The sequence below is a fragment of the Jaculus jaculus genome, chromosome 10 (assembly GCF_020740685.1).
Source record: "Jaculus jaculus isolate mJacJac1 chromosome 10, mJacJac1.mat.Y.cur, whole genome shotgun sequence".
Classification (NCBI taxonomy): domain Eukaryota; kingdom Metazoa; phylum Chordata; class Mammalia; order Rodentia; family Dipodidae; genus Jaculus; species Jaculus jaculus.
Genome location: NC_059111.1, coordinates 42,299,856 through 42,315,411, shown reverse-complemented (window position 1 = coordinate 42,315,411; position 15,556 = coordinate 42,299,856). Strand labels below are relative to the sequence as shown.

Below are 15,556 nucleotides of genomic sequence, written 5' to 3'. Positions count from 1 at the left end.
TAGTTATTAATTTGCCCACGACCTCCCTTCTTGTTAATCTTAAATTCCTGTTTCTAGCAAGTACAGTTAGATATTCTCCTAGCTAATTTTCTTTTCACACATCCAAGTTAGCTGAGTCTTTGAATTGTAAACAAATAACAAGCTGGCCAGGTCAAGAAACCCAAGCCCTCTCCACCAATCAGAGTACAGCCCTCTTCTCTGGATCACTCAAAGTTGAAAGCCAAAGACAAGAGAAGGGCTCCCACTGCTGCTCCTGGCCAGAGGGTAAGCTCAACTATATTCCTCCGGTGGACATCAAAGGGTTATTCTAAAAATTGCTGTTACTAGCATTTGTCAGGTGGCTCCGCGCTGGATTTTCCTTCTCCTTCTCCACTGATCACAACCCAAGAGGAGTCTGCTGTTTAAACTTCATCATCACTAGTCCAGCTACCACTTCACAGAGACAGGAGAGGAACTTGGTCCACACTCACCATCCCATATCTTCTGGATCCTGGGGTATGTATGGTTGTGTGGGGTGGGAGATGATGGTGCTTTCTGTGATTGTATACTAGAGCTATTCTCCTGAAGGAAGACTCCAGCTGAGTCAGACAGCTTAGGTCACTAATCTGAAGTTGGGAGAAAGAAACATTTTCTTCAAATTTGAGAAACATAATAGATTAAAAAAAAAAAACTGACAAAGTAACAGAAATACATGAGCAATACCCTACAAAAGCAAAATTATCTGTAATTTTAATGACAATTTTAAGTCTCTAAAGCTTATGATTTTTTTATAGGGAAGAGGAAGCAAAAAATTGTTTTTTTTTCACAAAATTTAGAATTCTGTCTTTAGTTATTTTTAATATCCCAAACATTTGATATGTCAACAGTTGGGATATAATTTAACCAGTTTTAACTAAATTGGTAGCACAAAATTCAGAAAACTCCTTGACTCTCCAAAATATAACTTATTAACAAAATAAAAATATTCCTGCAAATACCCAACATTTGTTATTTGACATAAACAACAAAACCAGATCTTTTGTTTTAAGCATGCACATGTCCCTACTGTGGTATATGTTTCATATTTACAAAAATATTTTGGAGATGAAAGGGCAAATTGGAAAACTCTCTTTGGTTAGACTTAAAATGGTAAGTATCAGCAGCCAGACCTGTTTCTATTCTGGGAGGTAGAGCTGACAAGTCCTGACAGATGCAACCGCTGGAATGTGACAGGGACAGGGAGCAGCACAGCTGATTCCCACCCTTGGCATGATTCCAGATCCTTCTGGCATGAGAGTGACAGTGACACTTAAGCACACGTGGCTCCTTAGCTTGCCAATGTAGCATCTCTCCCAGTATGTAAAGGTGCTGGTAACAAGAAGACTGTTCTTAAATATAAAAATGACAACTCTTTTTTTTTTTCTATAGCCAGTTCTAGAAGCTTTTACCAGAAGTTGGCTTTGGAACATAAAAAATTTAATGTCAATATGTGCACATGAGCTTGCCTACTTGTAGATAAGTGTATAGTATATATCCACCTCTTGGCAACATTATAATTATAATTATCCCAGGGTTCTGGGTGTATATTGGATTATATACTTCTTTGGATTTTTTTGATAAAAAAATATTTTCTTTGAAAAATTATTTAGGAATTTACATAATACAAGACATTTACTTTTCTGGACTAACTTGAAGGTACACTGTCATGTTAGCTTATCCCTCCATATAAGTAAACAAATTTTTAAACAAGGTAATACTGAATTATTCATTATACACATCACGATGAGGAGATAAACTTGGAATACAATCATCTGGTAACACTGTAGTCTATAGACCTCATCCAAGTTCTGCCAATTTTCTTCACATTGTCCTTTACACCCTCCTCATAATATACAATTACCATTTCATGTTGTATTAGTAAACAGTCTCTTTAAAGTAGGACAGATTTTTAGTTTTTCCTTAGCTTGTAAATCAATAACACTTTTGAAAAGCAGAGATTTCAATTTTATAAAAATCATATTTGTAGTATACATCCTTGGCTATAATAGCACTAAAGTAATGTTTACTTCCATACTTCTCCTCCTCTTCCCCTTCTTCCTTTCTCTCCTGGAAACTTTCCTATTCTCCTCCAAACCATGGTTGGAGTTACATAATTTAAGTTTATGCCATTATGATGATATTAGTTTTGCTTCTTTGACCAAATTAAAGTCTGAAGCTCTCTACTATAAAAATACTTTTACCATTAATAAGTATGCAGCCTCAGTCTGTATAAGCATCTTGCTTTTAACCAAAACTATAACATATTAGTGTATTTGTTTACATCAACATGAGTTATAGACCTATATTTTCCTCAGTGTGTTGTTGGTTTTAATGTCAAAATGTTTCCCAAATCTACAGAGTAAGTGCCTCTGCATTCTGTTCCTTTTGTCCTTAAGTATGTACACAGTAATACTTGCGAACCTTATTTTAGGGTGCAATAAGATGTTTTAGAATTATTTCACATGCTCTCCATCCAATAATTTTGGTTGGTGATATATATAAGGAGCCCTATTTTCTTTTTTATACCAATTTTTTCTTTATTAGTTACGTACATACGCAGTGTATAAAGAGCACATGTTGGTTCCATCCCTGTCCTCCCCCCTCTGCAAGGACCCTCCTCATTATGGATGCCAGTTATCCCTATGGGGACTGTAGGTCATGCATTGTGGGGGTACTTTTTTGGATTTTATTTGATAAGTCATTATCTCCAATCTACTTCATTTTATTTATATTTATTTATTTGAGAGAGTGAGAAAATGGGTTCTCTAGGGCCTCTAGCCGCTGCAAAAAAACTCCAGATAAGTCATTATCTCCAATCTTTACTTTACTTACATTTATTTATTTGAAGGCGGGGGAGAGAATGGGTGCTCTAGGTCTGCTAGCCACTGCAAACAAACTTCAGATGCATGTGCCACTTTGTGCAGCTGGCTTACGTGGGTATTCAGGAATTAAACCTGGGTCCTTAGGTTTTGTATGCAAGTGCCTTAAGGGCTAAGCTATTTCTATATACGTTTTGGGGGCACCTCATGCAAAAAGCTCTGAGCCACTCTACAGAAAAATAACCTAAAGATATATGTACAATGTATTTCAGAACACTCCACAGGACTCAGGACTCATGGGTGCACCTGATAGCAACTAAGAACAAGGTTATCAGATAAAATGCCAGGTGTCCAACTAAATTTCACCTTCAAGAGCTGGAGAGATGGTTCAGCAGTTAACAGTGCTTGGCTCAGTCAGGAAAGACTTATCAAAAATTGATTCTAGGATTATGGAAGGCTATATTGAGGGGAAACAAGTAATGCAAGACCATATCATGCAAGTTTTGGCAGCAAAAGCCAGCTATGTATTTTTCGCTATAAAATTCAGAATCAGCCTGGGTGTGGTGGCATACACCTTTAGTCCCAGCATTTGGGGAGGCTGATATAGGAGCATTGCTATGAATTTGAGGCCACCCTGACATTACATAGTGAATTCAGGTCATCCTGAACTAAAGTGACACCTTACCTTGAAAAACAAAACAAAACAAAATTCAGAATCAAAAGGGTCATATCTTCCCAACTGACAGATGGTTAAACTAAAATTCTTGAGGTTGGATGTTTTGCCTCAAGCCTGTCAAATAGAGTAGAACAAGTACAAGAACTCAGTTTTCACTTCCTTGATGATCAAAAATGAGTAAGTCAAAATGAATCAAATTGTTCCACTTTCCTTTTATGTATACTCTACCCACTTATAACTACTTTCCTTTAAGGCTACTTGCTCATAAAGATGTTTATGGAAAAATGCTTATGGTTTAGGTGGCAAGATGAGGGTCAGTGGGTATATATCCCCAATGTCAGATGCCTTGCATCTGGAACCTCCTGAAAGGCTTCCAGTGTGAGGTGTCTGAAGAGTTTGATGAAGGGCTTCTGAATAGAGCCTCTGGGCTCTGATGGTCCATAGATCCAGAAGTAGCCTTCTCTACAATAGGGTAAGAGTCCAGTTTAGAAAAGCAGGGGCTGAGGATGCAGCTTAGTTGGGAGAGCACTTGCCTAGCATGTGAAATATCTCTGGTTCAATCTTTAGTCCCCTCATCCCAAGAACAATTGAGGAAAGCAATGGCTTTGTGGAAATAGAGAAGTGCGGCCACAAGAAGAGCATTCATTGAAATATAGAAGCCAGTGAACACCACTGCAGCCTTGATCACAACACAGGGTCTGATCCTCAGACTGCTCTGCTGGATATGCATTGAGAACACATGGTCAGGTGGACAGATGGCCTCACCTGTGAGGAATAGCCCCAGAAACATAATATAGAGCAGCTCGAGCCAAGTGTGGTGGCGCACACATTTAACCCTAGCACTTGGGAGGCAGAGGTAGGAGGACTGCCATGAGCTCGAGGCCACCCTGAGAGTACATATTGAATTCCAGGTCAGTCTGAGCTAGAATGAGACTTTACCTCCAAAAACAGAAAAAAAGAATATAGAGCAGCTCTATAAGACTGAATTTAAATTCAAGAATATACTACCACTAGGAAGTTATCTGCCAGCTGATGTCAATAGTCTCTTAAATAGTCACTTGACTGTTTCTCTTCTCCACCTTCTCTATAGAGAGCTAAAGAAATTGGTTACTGTAGTGTGACTTTGTGGGCTCTTAAAAATCCTACTCTAGGGGTGGGGAGATGACTCATTGATTAAAGATGCTTGCTTGCAAAGCCTGATGGCCTGAGTTAGATTCCCCAGTACCCAGGTAAAGCCAGACACACAAAGTGACACATGTGTCTTGAGTTCATTTATAAGACTAAGAGGCTTTAGCATGCCCATTCTCTGTCTTTGAGTTAAAGAAGACACTTGCAAAACAATCTGGGAGTTAACTACTGTCCCACATGGTGGTCTCAGCATTTAGAAAGCTGAGAAATGAGAATTAAGAGTTTAAGGCCAACATGAGCCTGTCCTTATAAAAGCAGAATAAAATTCTGCCTATTTATGAGGTAGAATAAATTTTCCCATTACCTGATTTTCTTGGATACTGTGTGGCCCTGGAGAAATGGACTATATGCAGTAGAACTTAGAGGAAACAAGTAATCCATACAAATATGAAAAGGACTAGGTCTTATGCTGTCCTCTTCTGGAGCTTCTTTTTATTCAGGGAGCTGAGGGTTACCTGTTCATACATGTGTGTATGCATGTTTGTATGCGCACGTATGATGTATGTACAGGTTCCTATGTCTGAGTTTGGTTGTATGGATGCAGTTGATGATGTGTATGCATGCCCATGCCAGCCTATGCCATGCATATGGCAGTCTGAGCACAACTTTGGGGTGTTCATTCTCTCCTTCCACCTTCTTTTGGAGTCAGTCTCTTCTGTTGTTTTGCGCTTGCATGTGTGCTATTTTTGCTGGCCTGTGAGCTTGTGGATTTTCCCACTGACATAGGGTGGGATCACAGACACATACACCATTTCTGCTATACAATAATCATTTGGCAATACACCTTATGAGATATTTAATTTAGTAGTATAAAATGTTCTGCAATCATCTTCAGTGTTTGATGCTTGAAATAATGTTAATAAGATATCCATATAGCTTCATGTCTTTAAATGTAGTTTTGATGATCAATCTACTTTATGCCATTATAAAATATTGTCTTATAAAACAGTTTGTCAGTATAGTAGCTTGAAATCCAAAGCACAATTAAAATAAAACCATGCCTTTCTTTCTTTTTTCTTTTAGCAAGCTCTTGACTGTGTGTTTGCCAACATGGCACCTAAAAAGAAGACTGTGAGAAAGAACAAAGTAGATATCAACGAGATGACCCTAATTGTAGAAGATAGCCCCTTAAACAAACTGAATACCTTGAATGGGCTCCTGGAGGGAGGTGATGGTCTCAGCTGCATTTCTTCTGAACTAACAGATGTTTCTTATGGCCCCAATCTCTTACAAGGTTTAAGTAAGATGCGACAAGAGAACTTTTTATGTGACTTAGTCATTGGTACCAAAACCAAGTCCTTTGATGTTCATAAGTCAGTGATGGCTTCATGCAGTGAGTATTTTTACAACATCTTAAAAAAAGATTCATTAACTAAGAGGGTGGAGCTTAATGAAATTGCACCTTTAGGCCTAGCCACAGTGATTGCATATGCCTATACAGGAAAGCTGACCTTGTCTTTATACACAATAGGAAGCATCATTTCTGCTGCTGTTTATCTTCAGATCCACACTCTTGTAAAGATATGCAGTGATTTTCTCATTCAAGAGATTAGTGTTGAGAACTGCATGTATGTTGTTAACATTGCTGAAACATACTCCTTGAAAAATGCAAAATCAACAGCCCAGAAATTTATCCGGGATAACTTCATTGAATTTGCAGAATCAGATCAATTTATGAAACTTACATTTGAGCAAATTAATGAATTTCTTATAGATGATGACTTACAATTGCCTTCTGAGATAGTAGCATTCCAGATTGCAATGAAATGGCTAGAATTTGACCCAAAGAGGGTAAAATATGCTGCAGATCTTTTGAGCAATATTCGTTTTGGTACCATCTCTGCACAAGACTTGGTCAGTTATGTTCAATCTGTACCAAGAATGATGCAAGATGCTGGTTGTCACAAACTTCTTGTGGATGCTATGAACTACCACTTACTGCCATATCATCAAAACACACTACAGTCCAGGCGGACAAGAATCCGAGGGGGCTGCCGAGTTCTTATCACTGTTGGGGGACGCCCAGGCCTGACTGAGAAGTCTCTTAGTAGAGACATTTTGTATAGAGATCCTGAAAATGGATGGAGCAAGCTCACAGAAATGCCAGCCAAGAGTTTTAATCAGTGTGTGGCTGTGATGGATGGATTTCTTTATGTAGCCGGTGGTGAAGACCAGAATGATGCAAGAAATCAAGCCAAGCATGCAGTCAGCAATTTCTGCAGGTACCTGACATTTTATTGCTAAACTGAAATGGTTCAAAATATGGGAAACTTGATGTAAAAGTAGAGTAATCATGCCTATTAGCTTAGTTCATTGTACCAGTAATAATGATGATGGTGCCACTTTAGATATGTACCATATTTTATATAAAGTGCCTGCCTATATGTATGTTACTCATTCTTGATTTTTCTTTTTCTTCTTTTTAATTTTTTAAGTTAGCATAGTGAATGGTTTTATAATTGCAGTTTCACACATACATGTCAGTATACTTTGTTCTTATTCACTACCTTCTTCTACTTTCCTCCCCTTCCCCTTCCTCCCCCTTTGTGGTTCCCTTGGGTGTCCTGAAACAGTCCTTCCTTGGCTTTCATGTCACAGGAATTCCATTATCCCCTCACTACCTTAAGATCTTTTCCTCCTCTTTCGTTTCCTTTTTCTACTACACACACACACACACACACACACACACACACACACACACCAACCATATGAAAGAAAACATTCATTTTATTTTATTTTTATGGTTTAGAGTGAGCAAGACACACACACACACACACAGAGAGAGAGAGAGAGAGAGAGAGAGAGAGAGAGAGAGAGAGGAGAGAGAGAGAGAGAGAGAGAGAGAGAGAGAGGAGAGAGAGAGAGTTGGCACACCAGGGCCTCAGCCATTGCAATTGAACTCCAGATGCTTGTGCCTCCTAGTGGGTATGTGCAACCTTGCACTTGCCTCACCTCTGTGTGCTTGGCTTAAGTGGGATCTGGCAAGTGCCTTAGCCACTAAGCCATCTCTCCAGCCCTGACTTATTTTTAAAAATATTTTTATTTATTGGTAAGGAGGGAGAGAGAGAGAAAGAAAGGGCACAGCAGGACCTGCAAACACTGTAAAAAGACTCCAGATATATGCACCACTTTGTGTATTTGGCTTTACATGGATACTGGGGAATCAAACTCAGGTTGTAAGTCTTTGCAGCCAAGCACTTTAACCTCAAAGCTGTCTCCCCAGCCCAGAGTTTGGCTTATTTTGTTTAATATAATTTCCACTTCTATCCACAACCCTGAAAGTGTAATGAGTTCATTTTTTTAATGGCTGACAAAATTCCATTGAGATATGTACCACATTTTCTTTATCCATTTATCTGTTGATGGGTACTTAAGTTGATTCCAGTTCCTACCTATTGTGAACAGTGGAATAATAAACATGAGTGTGCAAGTATTTTTGTGGAATGCTGATATAAGAATCCTTCTGAAAGTCAGGTGTGGTGGTACATGCCTTTAATTTCAGCACTTGGGAGGCAAAGGTAGGAGGATTGCTGGGAGTACAAAGCCAGCCTGGGACTACAGAGTGAGTTCCAGGTCAGCTTGGGCTAGAATGAGACCTTATCTCAAAACAACAACAACAAAAATAATCCTTCTTGTATATATCCATGAGTGGAATAGTTAGATAGTATGGTAGTTCTACTTTCAGTTTTTGAGGAATTTCCACACTGATATCCACAGTTGCTATACCACTTTACACTCTCACCAAAAGTGTACCAGGGTTCCTCTTTGCCCATATACGAGTATTTGCTGTCATTTCTTTTCTTTATGATAGCCATTCTGAATTGGGTGAGATGGAATCTCAAAGCAATTTTAATTTGCATTTCCCCGATGGCTAATGATACTGACTTCTTCAAATGTTTATTGGTTATTTGTATTTCTTCTTTTGAGAACTGTCTATTTGGTTCATTAACCCAATTATTGATTGGTGTTTTTGTGTTTAATATTTTTCAGTTATTTATATATTCTAGATAGTGATCTCTGACATACACTTAGCAAAGATTTTGTCACCATTCTATAGGTTGTCTTCTTCACTCTTCACTTGCTATATGCACCCTATATTTTTCAAATAAGGCTGTAAGTATAGACATGGTTATTTTAATTTTATGTATGATAAACTAAACTGGATACCCAGAGAAGTCATCTCTCCAATAGGCAGCAGCTCACATTTCCGCATTCTTGCTGATTACTAATCACAATGCACTGACTTTTGAAAGAAACTGGATACAAATTTAGCTTTCAACACTGTTTTAAGAAACAATAAAATAATGCAAAATTTATTGCCAGTTCCTACTATTTGCAATTGTGAGATTCATAACTGGCAAACAGAATGAGATCATTAAAAATGTGGCAGCAAACTAAATATTTGAAGAATGGATAGCAGAAAATATAATTTTGGGCTGGAGAGATGGCCTAGTGGTCAAGCGCTTGCCTGTGAAGCCTAAGGACTCTGGTTCAAGGCTCAATTCCCCAGGACCCACGTTAGCCAGATGCACAAGGGGGCGCACACATCTGGAGTTCGTTTACAGAGGCTGGAAGCTCTGGTGCCTCCATTCTCTCTTTCTCTCTCTCTCTCTCTCTCTCTCTCTTTCTCTCTCTGCCTCCTCTCTGTCGCTCTCAAATAAACAAACAAAAAATTTTTTTTAAAGAAAATATAATTTTGACACATATGGAAGGAATAAAAACATACCAAATCCTTCTAAAATTGAATTTAAAAGGCCATATTACTTTCATATGTTTATGACAAAAATTAAGCATATAGATAGATAGATAGATAGATAGATATGAAATGTTGACAAAATTGTGTTTATATGACAGTAGTTCAAAGTCAAGTGTAACTAATGCAAGATCAAAGATTTGTACAGTATTTCATGAAAATTTTTAAAATTATTATATCATATGAGTATCTACATCACTTAAAAGTATCCAAATGATTGATTTTTAATGTTTTCCTTTGCAGTGCTGGGCATTGAACCCACTGCCTCATATATGTAAAGCACTCATCGTACCACTGAGTCACATCTTCAGCTCCTAATGTTCTAGCTACACAGAAGATTCTGTTTGGAAGTAGAATTGGACAAAGATGAACATGAAACTTAAGCAGTGAATTTTGTATTTGTGGTACTTCTGAACTACTAAGAAATGATCCAGTTACTAGGTTACTAGGACTGCTTACTTTTCCTTGTGATCATCAGCTTTTTCAGTTTTGCTTTCATTCCTGAAAATACTATAGCATTAATAAAACAAATCTTTATAAACTAAAACCTTTACCCACCAATAATGGTGTACAAACAAAAGCAAGCCATTGGACTTCTCTAACAGATGAGGGAAGCCTAGATGCATGGGTTACCTGCTGCAATGTGCCAGCGTGCCAAAGAGGGCTTTCTAAGAAATGGGGAAAGTCAATCAGGCAAGCTCATCTTAATTAAGCAGCAAGAAGGAACCGGAGGTCGTTGGTGTTTGAAGACAGGCAGAATGTTCCACCCCTACGTACAACACATCTACTTAAGGGATCTTCCCTCCCCCAAATTTATTTGTCTATATGTGTGCATGTGAGGAGGTCTGTGTGTTCCACCTTCTTTGAGACAGGTTTTTGGTTTGTTTGTTTTGTTTTTGAGGTAAGGTCTTCCTCTAGCCCAGGCTGACCTGGAACTACTCACTCTGTTAGTCCCAGGCTGGTCTTGAACTCACAGCGATCCTTCTATCTATGAGGTGCTCTTCTACAAATAGCTAAAGGAAAGGTCTTATAAACGGACGAGGGGGTTGGGCCACAATGCCTGACCTCACACGTTTGTATTTGCTGAGAGCAAACCATCAGCCAGGATTCCCACAAGCTGGTTTGCAGAGCAAGGCAAAGTGGTCACACTCTTCTGTCCTTTGCAGATACGACCCGCGCTTCAACAGCTGGATCCACCTGGGCAGCATGAGCCAGAAGCGCACGCACTTCAGCCTGAGCGCGTTCAACGGGCTGCTGTACGCGGTGGGCGGCCGCAACGCGGAAGGCAGCCTGGCCTCGCAGGAGTGCTACGCACCGGCAGCTAACCTCTGGCAGCCCAAGGCGCCGCTCGCGCAGGCGCGCTGCTGCCACGCCAGCGCGGTGGCCGACGGCCGCGTGGTGGTGACTGGCGGCTACGTGGGCGGCGCCTACTCGCGCTCCGTGTGCGCCTACGACCCGGCCAGCGACTCGTGGCAGGAGCTGCCCGGCCTGAGCACGCCCCGGGGCTGGCACTGCGCCATGGCGCTGGGCGGCCGGGTGTACGTGATGGGGGGTGGCCAGCTGGGGCCGCGCGGGGAGCGCGTGGATGTGCTGGCCGTGGAGGTCTACAACCCGGCCGCGCGCCAGTGGAGCTACGCGGCGCCGCTGCCGGTGGGCGTGAGCACGGCGGGCGCCTCGGCGCTGCACGGCCGCGCCTACCTGGTGGGCGGCTGGAACGAGGGCGAGAAGAAATACAAGAAGTGCATCCAGTGCTTCAGCCCAGAGCTCAACGAGTGGACGGAGGACGACGAGCTGCCCGAGGCCACCGTGGGCGTGTCCTGCTGCACCCTCGCCATGCCCAACAGCGTGACTCGGGAGTCCCGGGCCAGCTCCGTCTCCTCCGTTCCGGTCAGCATCTGAACCCAGGTAGAGGCAGAGACGCAGGGAGAGCGTGTCTTTTATTCAGAGAACCACGCGGTTAAATTTTGAGTCAGCTACAAGGAAAATATGTAACGTTTACTATAATGATTGAGCTTTAAAACTTACCTAGGCACCTATCTTGGAAGCTTTACATTCTTGGACGGGCATAATCTACCGCTCCCCCCGCCCTTTTAAATAAGGCTGTAGCCCACAAAAGAAGCAATTTATTTCTGCGGCCACTGGGTGGCAAACGGAATTTGTTGTAGGCACTCTTCCTACGTGGCATCTCTGCTAAAAATGTGCAGAACCCGCATTTGTGAGTTTTCTTCTGCATGTTAGTGCACAGGAAGCTTATGTGATTAAGCAATACCTGCCGAAAGGTTTGTTTTCTGGTTTGGTTTAGAACGTTGAAAACATTCATTGGTTTTATTTTTAAACGGAAATAGTCTATCTTAATTCTCACGACAAAACCATAAAACTTTCAGGGAGATGAGAGCTGAGTAGAAAGAAACAGATTCCTGCCAAGGGCTGACAAACTGACAGTCTGGGTTAGTGCTGAGTCCCCTCACCTTCACTGCTCAGGCCCCAATACATTATCTTTCCTGAAATCCTACTCCACCAGAGGTAATTGCTATTGATCATCTAATGTACACATTTAAATCATTTTGTCATTTCTCCTAAGCTTTATCCTAAAGATAAAACTGGAGTTTTACTTGTTATTTATTGTTGTTGGATAAGAGGGCCTGTGCATGCTACCATGGAGCTACATGTCTACCCTTCCTTTTATTGTTTTATTATTTTTCATTTTGAGACAGGCTTTCACCATGGAAACCCTTGAACTCACTGTAGCCCTGGCTCACCTTGAACCTCCTATTGTACTGCCTTGCTGTTGAAGTAGCTGAGATCACAGACCAGTCCCACCAGTCTCAGCTCTGAGAGCCTTGCCTTTACCCTAATCCCGACATGATCAAAACCTGCAGTACCTCTAATGTAAACCCTAGGAATATCACCAAATAACACCGTGTCCTTAAGAATTATTAACTTTAACTTGGCCCAAGGGTTATACAGCTGATAACAATAATTTTATGTGCCCCATTCTTTGTATCTTGAGAATGAAGGAAAGATTTGGAGTTTTTGGATTTGGCAGTAATTGGATGAATGAATAGTCCCTCCTGTTGATGTATGCCATTGTTCCCCATTTTATTGATTTCCCAATTAAAGACCTAGCAGAGATTTATTTCACATAGAAATATTAAACTACTACTATATGCCCATTCTGATTTACTTTGCTACTGTCCTGGACTCCAAATTGTTCTGCAGATCTAACTACATGCACTTGTTACCATTTGTAACATTTTTGCAAAATTTGGGAGAAAATGAATGATAGTAGTAAATGATATATATTTTTCCCTTTCTTAGAATTTATTCTTTGATAGTGTATTTGTTTTGTTGTTTTGGAAAGAAAGTGACATCAATTATGGATAATGTAGATTTTTTTAAGAAGCAATTTAAAGTTAAATTAGGTATATGGAATGGTACATCTTGTTTTCATTAATCTCATCCTCTTCTACCTTGTGTAGATAGATTATTGCTGTTGTATATAATATTATACTTCTGTATAAAATAGAGTCATCCCTCTTTATCTTTGGGTCTCACATCTCTAGATTGAACCACCCTTAAACTGAAAATATTTGAAACATATTGCATATGAACTCAGTATATATAGACTGTTATTTCTTTGTCATTCCCCAAACCAAACAACACAGCAGTTCTATTAGGTATTGTATGTAATCTAGAGGTAATTTGAATTTTACAGGAGGATTCAGTGGGCTATATGCCATTTTATATATGGGACTTGTACGTCCAGAAATACTGGTATCCTGCTCGAAGATGGGGTATTTCTTGATATTAGTCCCCTAGGATACTGAGACAACAATATTTCATCCCAACTGTGAAGAGTGATATAAAACACTAACACTTTGTGAAATAATTTTACATCATTACCCCTTGTGAAAAGTTCTACTCTAGAATACTTAATGGTACCACTGAAGTACAAACTATAAACACTGCAAATTAAGAATAAGACACTATTAGTATAATGCACTAAGATTGCTTGTCCCACAGAGAGTAAGCAGGTTCATCAAGAACAAAGAGGAAGCGGGGCGTGGTGGCGCACACCTTTAATCCCAGCACTCAGGAGGCAGAGGTAGGTGGATTGCTGTGAGTTTGAAGCCACCCTGAGATTACATAGTGAATTCCAGGTCAGCCTGGGCTAGAGTGAGACCCTACCTCAAAAAAAAAAAAAAAAAAAAAAAAGGAATCTAAATGAGGGCTAGAGAGAAAGCTCAGTGGTTAAGGTGCTAGCCTTCAAAGCCTAACAACCCTGGTTCTCTTCCCAAATACCCAGTAGCTGTGTAACACCAAATGCACAATGTGGAGCATGCATCTGGAGTTCATTTGCATTGAATAGAAGCCCTGGAACACCCATTCTTTCCATCTCCCTGTCTCTCTCTGCTTGCAAATAAATAAATAATTTTAAGTTAAAAAAAATCCAAATGCACCTGCTACTTTTACTGCATGTCTACCCATGCTGAAAACTAAAGCTCTGTAAGAAAATAGTGTATGGAATAGGATAAATCGTGGAGCTTGTAATTTATCAAGGATACAATTTATATGTAGCCTTTTGCTCTTGCAGTGCCACCAGTGAGATAAACTCTTCATTTTTAACCTACCATTTTGGGCCAAATTTGCAAAGCTTATGTGAGGGTGACTGTGGCATCTTTATGTTCTTATAAAAACACACCTGTACAAATAAAAAGATTATGCTAGATTGTTATTTTGAGAGAAAAAGGTGCTTCATTGTAGATTACAGATTATAAATGAGCAAATAGATATAATTCCCTTATGCACACTAATAGATGTTTCTCCTATTGAGACCTTAGAGGTATTTTGTAACGTGGAGAACCAACATCTCCAAATGTAGTAAAAGCAAAACTAGAACGTTTTATAATTGAAAAATGAGGAGCAATAATTGAAATTAGAGGATTGTTCATCTGCCTGAGCTTGATAAGACAGGATGTACAAAAACTCAGCCATGACTTTCTAGAGATAGAATTGGAGACCAGTTAGAACTGGTTTGAAATTACCATTTAATTTATTTTCTATATTGCTTATCTAAAGACTGAGAGTATATCTGGGCTCATCAGGGTTCCTGGGGCTGGGGGCCTGCAGTTGATAGAGGGTATGGTACATTAGAGTTGCTGAAAGTTTTTGGGTCCCTACACATTCCACATTATTAACTGAAAGACAAATGTAGCAGAATCTAAGTAATCTCTATGAGTCAGATTCATTAATTGCTCCATGCAGCTGTTCCTAGGAAAACAGCCATTTCTCCACACGTCCCAAGTGAAAATATTACTGCATTTCACTGTGATTTGTGCTTTCGTATGTTCTATTATACTCCCAAGTCTTAGGATCCAGCTATACTTCCTGTATTTTTCTGGAAGAAACAGATTTTTTTAAATAATGCCTGAATTTTGTGATTAAGCAAATGTGACAGTTCAACTTTATAGAGTTACTCAGCAGCCAAAGTAATAAAATTCATGCTCCTCTTGTCTACATTAGCCAGAGATCTGATAAGAAAGACTCCAGGACCTTAATGCAGCTTTTACTGTTTTAGTTAGGCTCTTCCTCTGTTGAAATAATGGCTACAAATAGAAGATCAGCAGTGGTACAGATTAATAATTAGTTCTCTAGAGTGATTGAATAGTGGTGGACTGTTATGATTGAGGAGGTAGAGCTGAGGTAATAAGGAAGTGCATACTGAATATATCTAGGATTCAAGATAAACCAACAATTATACTAAATGAGTTTTATAAGCATGTATGCAAATTATAACTTACCTGAAAATATGCATGTGGTGGTTTGATTCAGGTATGTCCCATAAGTTTAGGTGTTTTAAATGCTAGGTTCCCACCTGATGGAGATTTGGGAATTAACACCTCCTGGAGGCAGTGTGTTGTTTGGGGTGGGCTTATTGGTATTATAGCCAGTATTTGGTACACTCTCCTGTTGCTATTGTCTACCGTGTGTTGGCCAGAGGGGTGATGTCCACCCTCTGCTCATGCCATCATTTTCCCTTGCTATCATGGAGCTTCCCTCAAGTCTATAAACCAAAACCAACCTTTTTTCCTACACACTGCT

The 15,556-nt window shown here is 39.9% G+C and overlaps 1 protein-coding gene across 2 annotated transcripts; it reads left to right on the top strand.

The window, feature by feature from the left end:
- The first annotated feature begins 227 nt into the window (after positions 1 to 227).
- Klhl31 (kelch like family member 31) lies at positions 228 to 13,625 on the top strand. 2 transcript variants are annotated; one of them, XM_045160600.1, is made up of 4 exons: positions 228 to 495; positions 5,725 to 6,923; positions 10,621 to 11,359; positions 13,478 to 13,625. In XM_045160600.1, exons 2-3 carry the CDS (start codon positions 5,752 to 5,754, stop codon positions 11,351 to 11,353), a joined length of 1,905 nt encoding a protein of 634 aa, XP_045016535.1. In that variant the 5' UTR covers positions 228 to 495; positions 5,725 to 5,751; the 3' UTR covers positions 11,354 to 11,359; positions 13,478 to 13,625. The 2 variants fall into 2 exon arrangements, with proteins under 2 accessions (XP_045016535.1, XP_004660559.2); XM_004660502.2 differs by lacking the exon at positions 13,478 to 13,625 and having other exon boundaries at positions 10,621 to 12,719.
- The last annotated feature ends 1,931 nt before the right edge of the window (positions 13,626 to 15,556 follow it).

Excerpts from the sequence above, each read along its gene's own strand:
- Klhl31 (XM_045160600.1), top strand. The coding sequence starts at position 5,752 with ATGGCACCTAAAAAGAAGACTGTGAGAAAGAACAAAGTAGATATCAAC. Across the intron at positions 6,924-10,620 it reads GCAGTCAGCAATTTCTGCAG|ATACGACCCGCGCTTCAACA; the intron begins GTACCTGACATT and ends TGTCCTTTGCAG.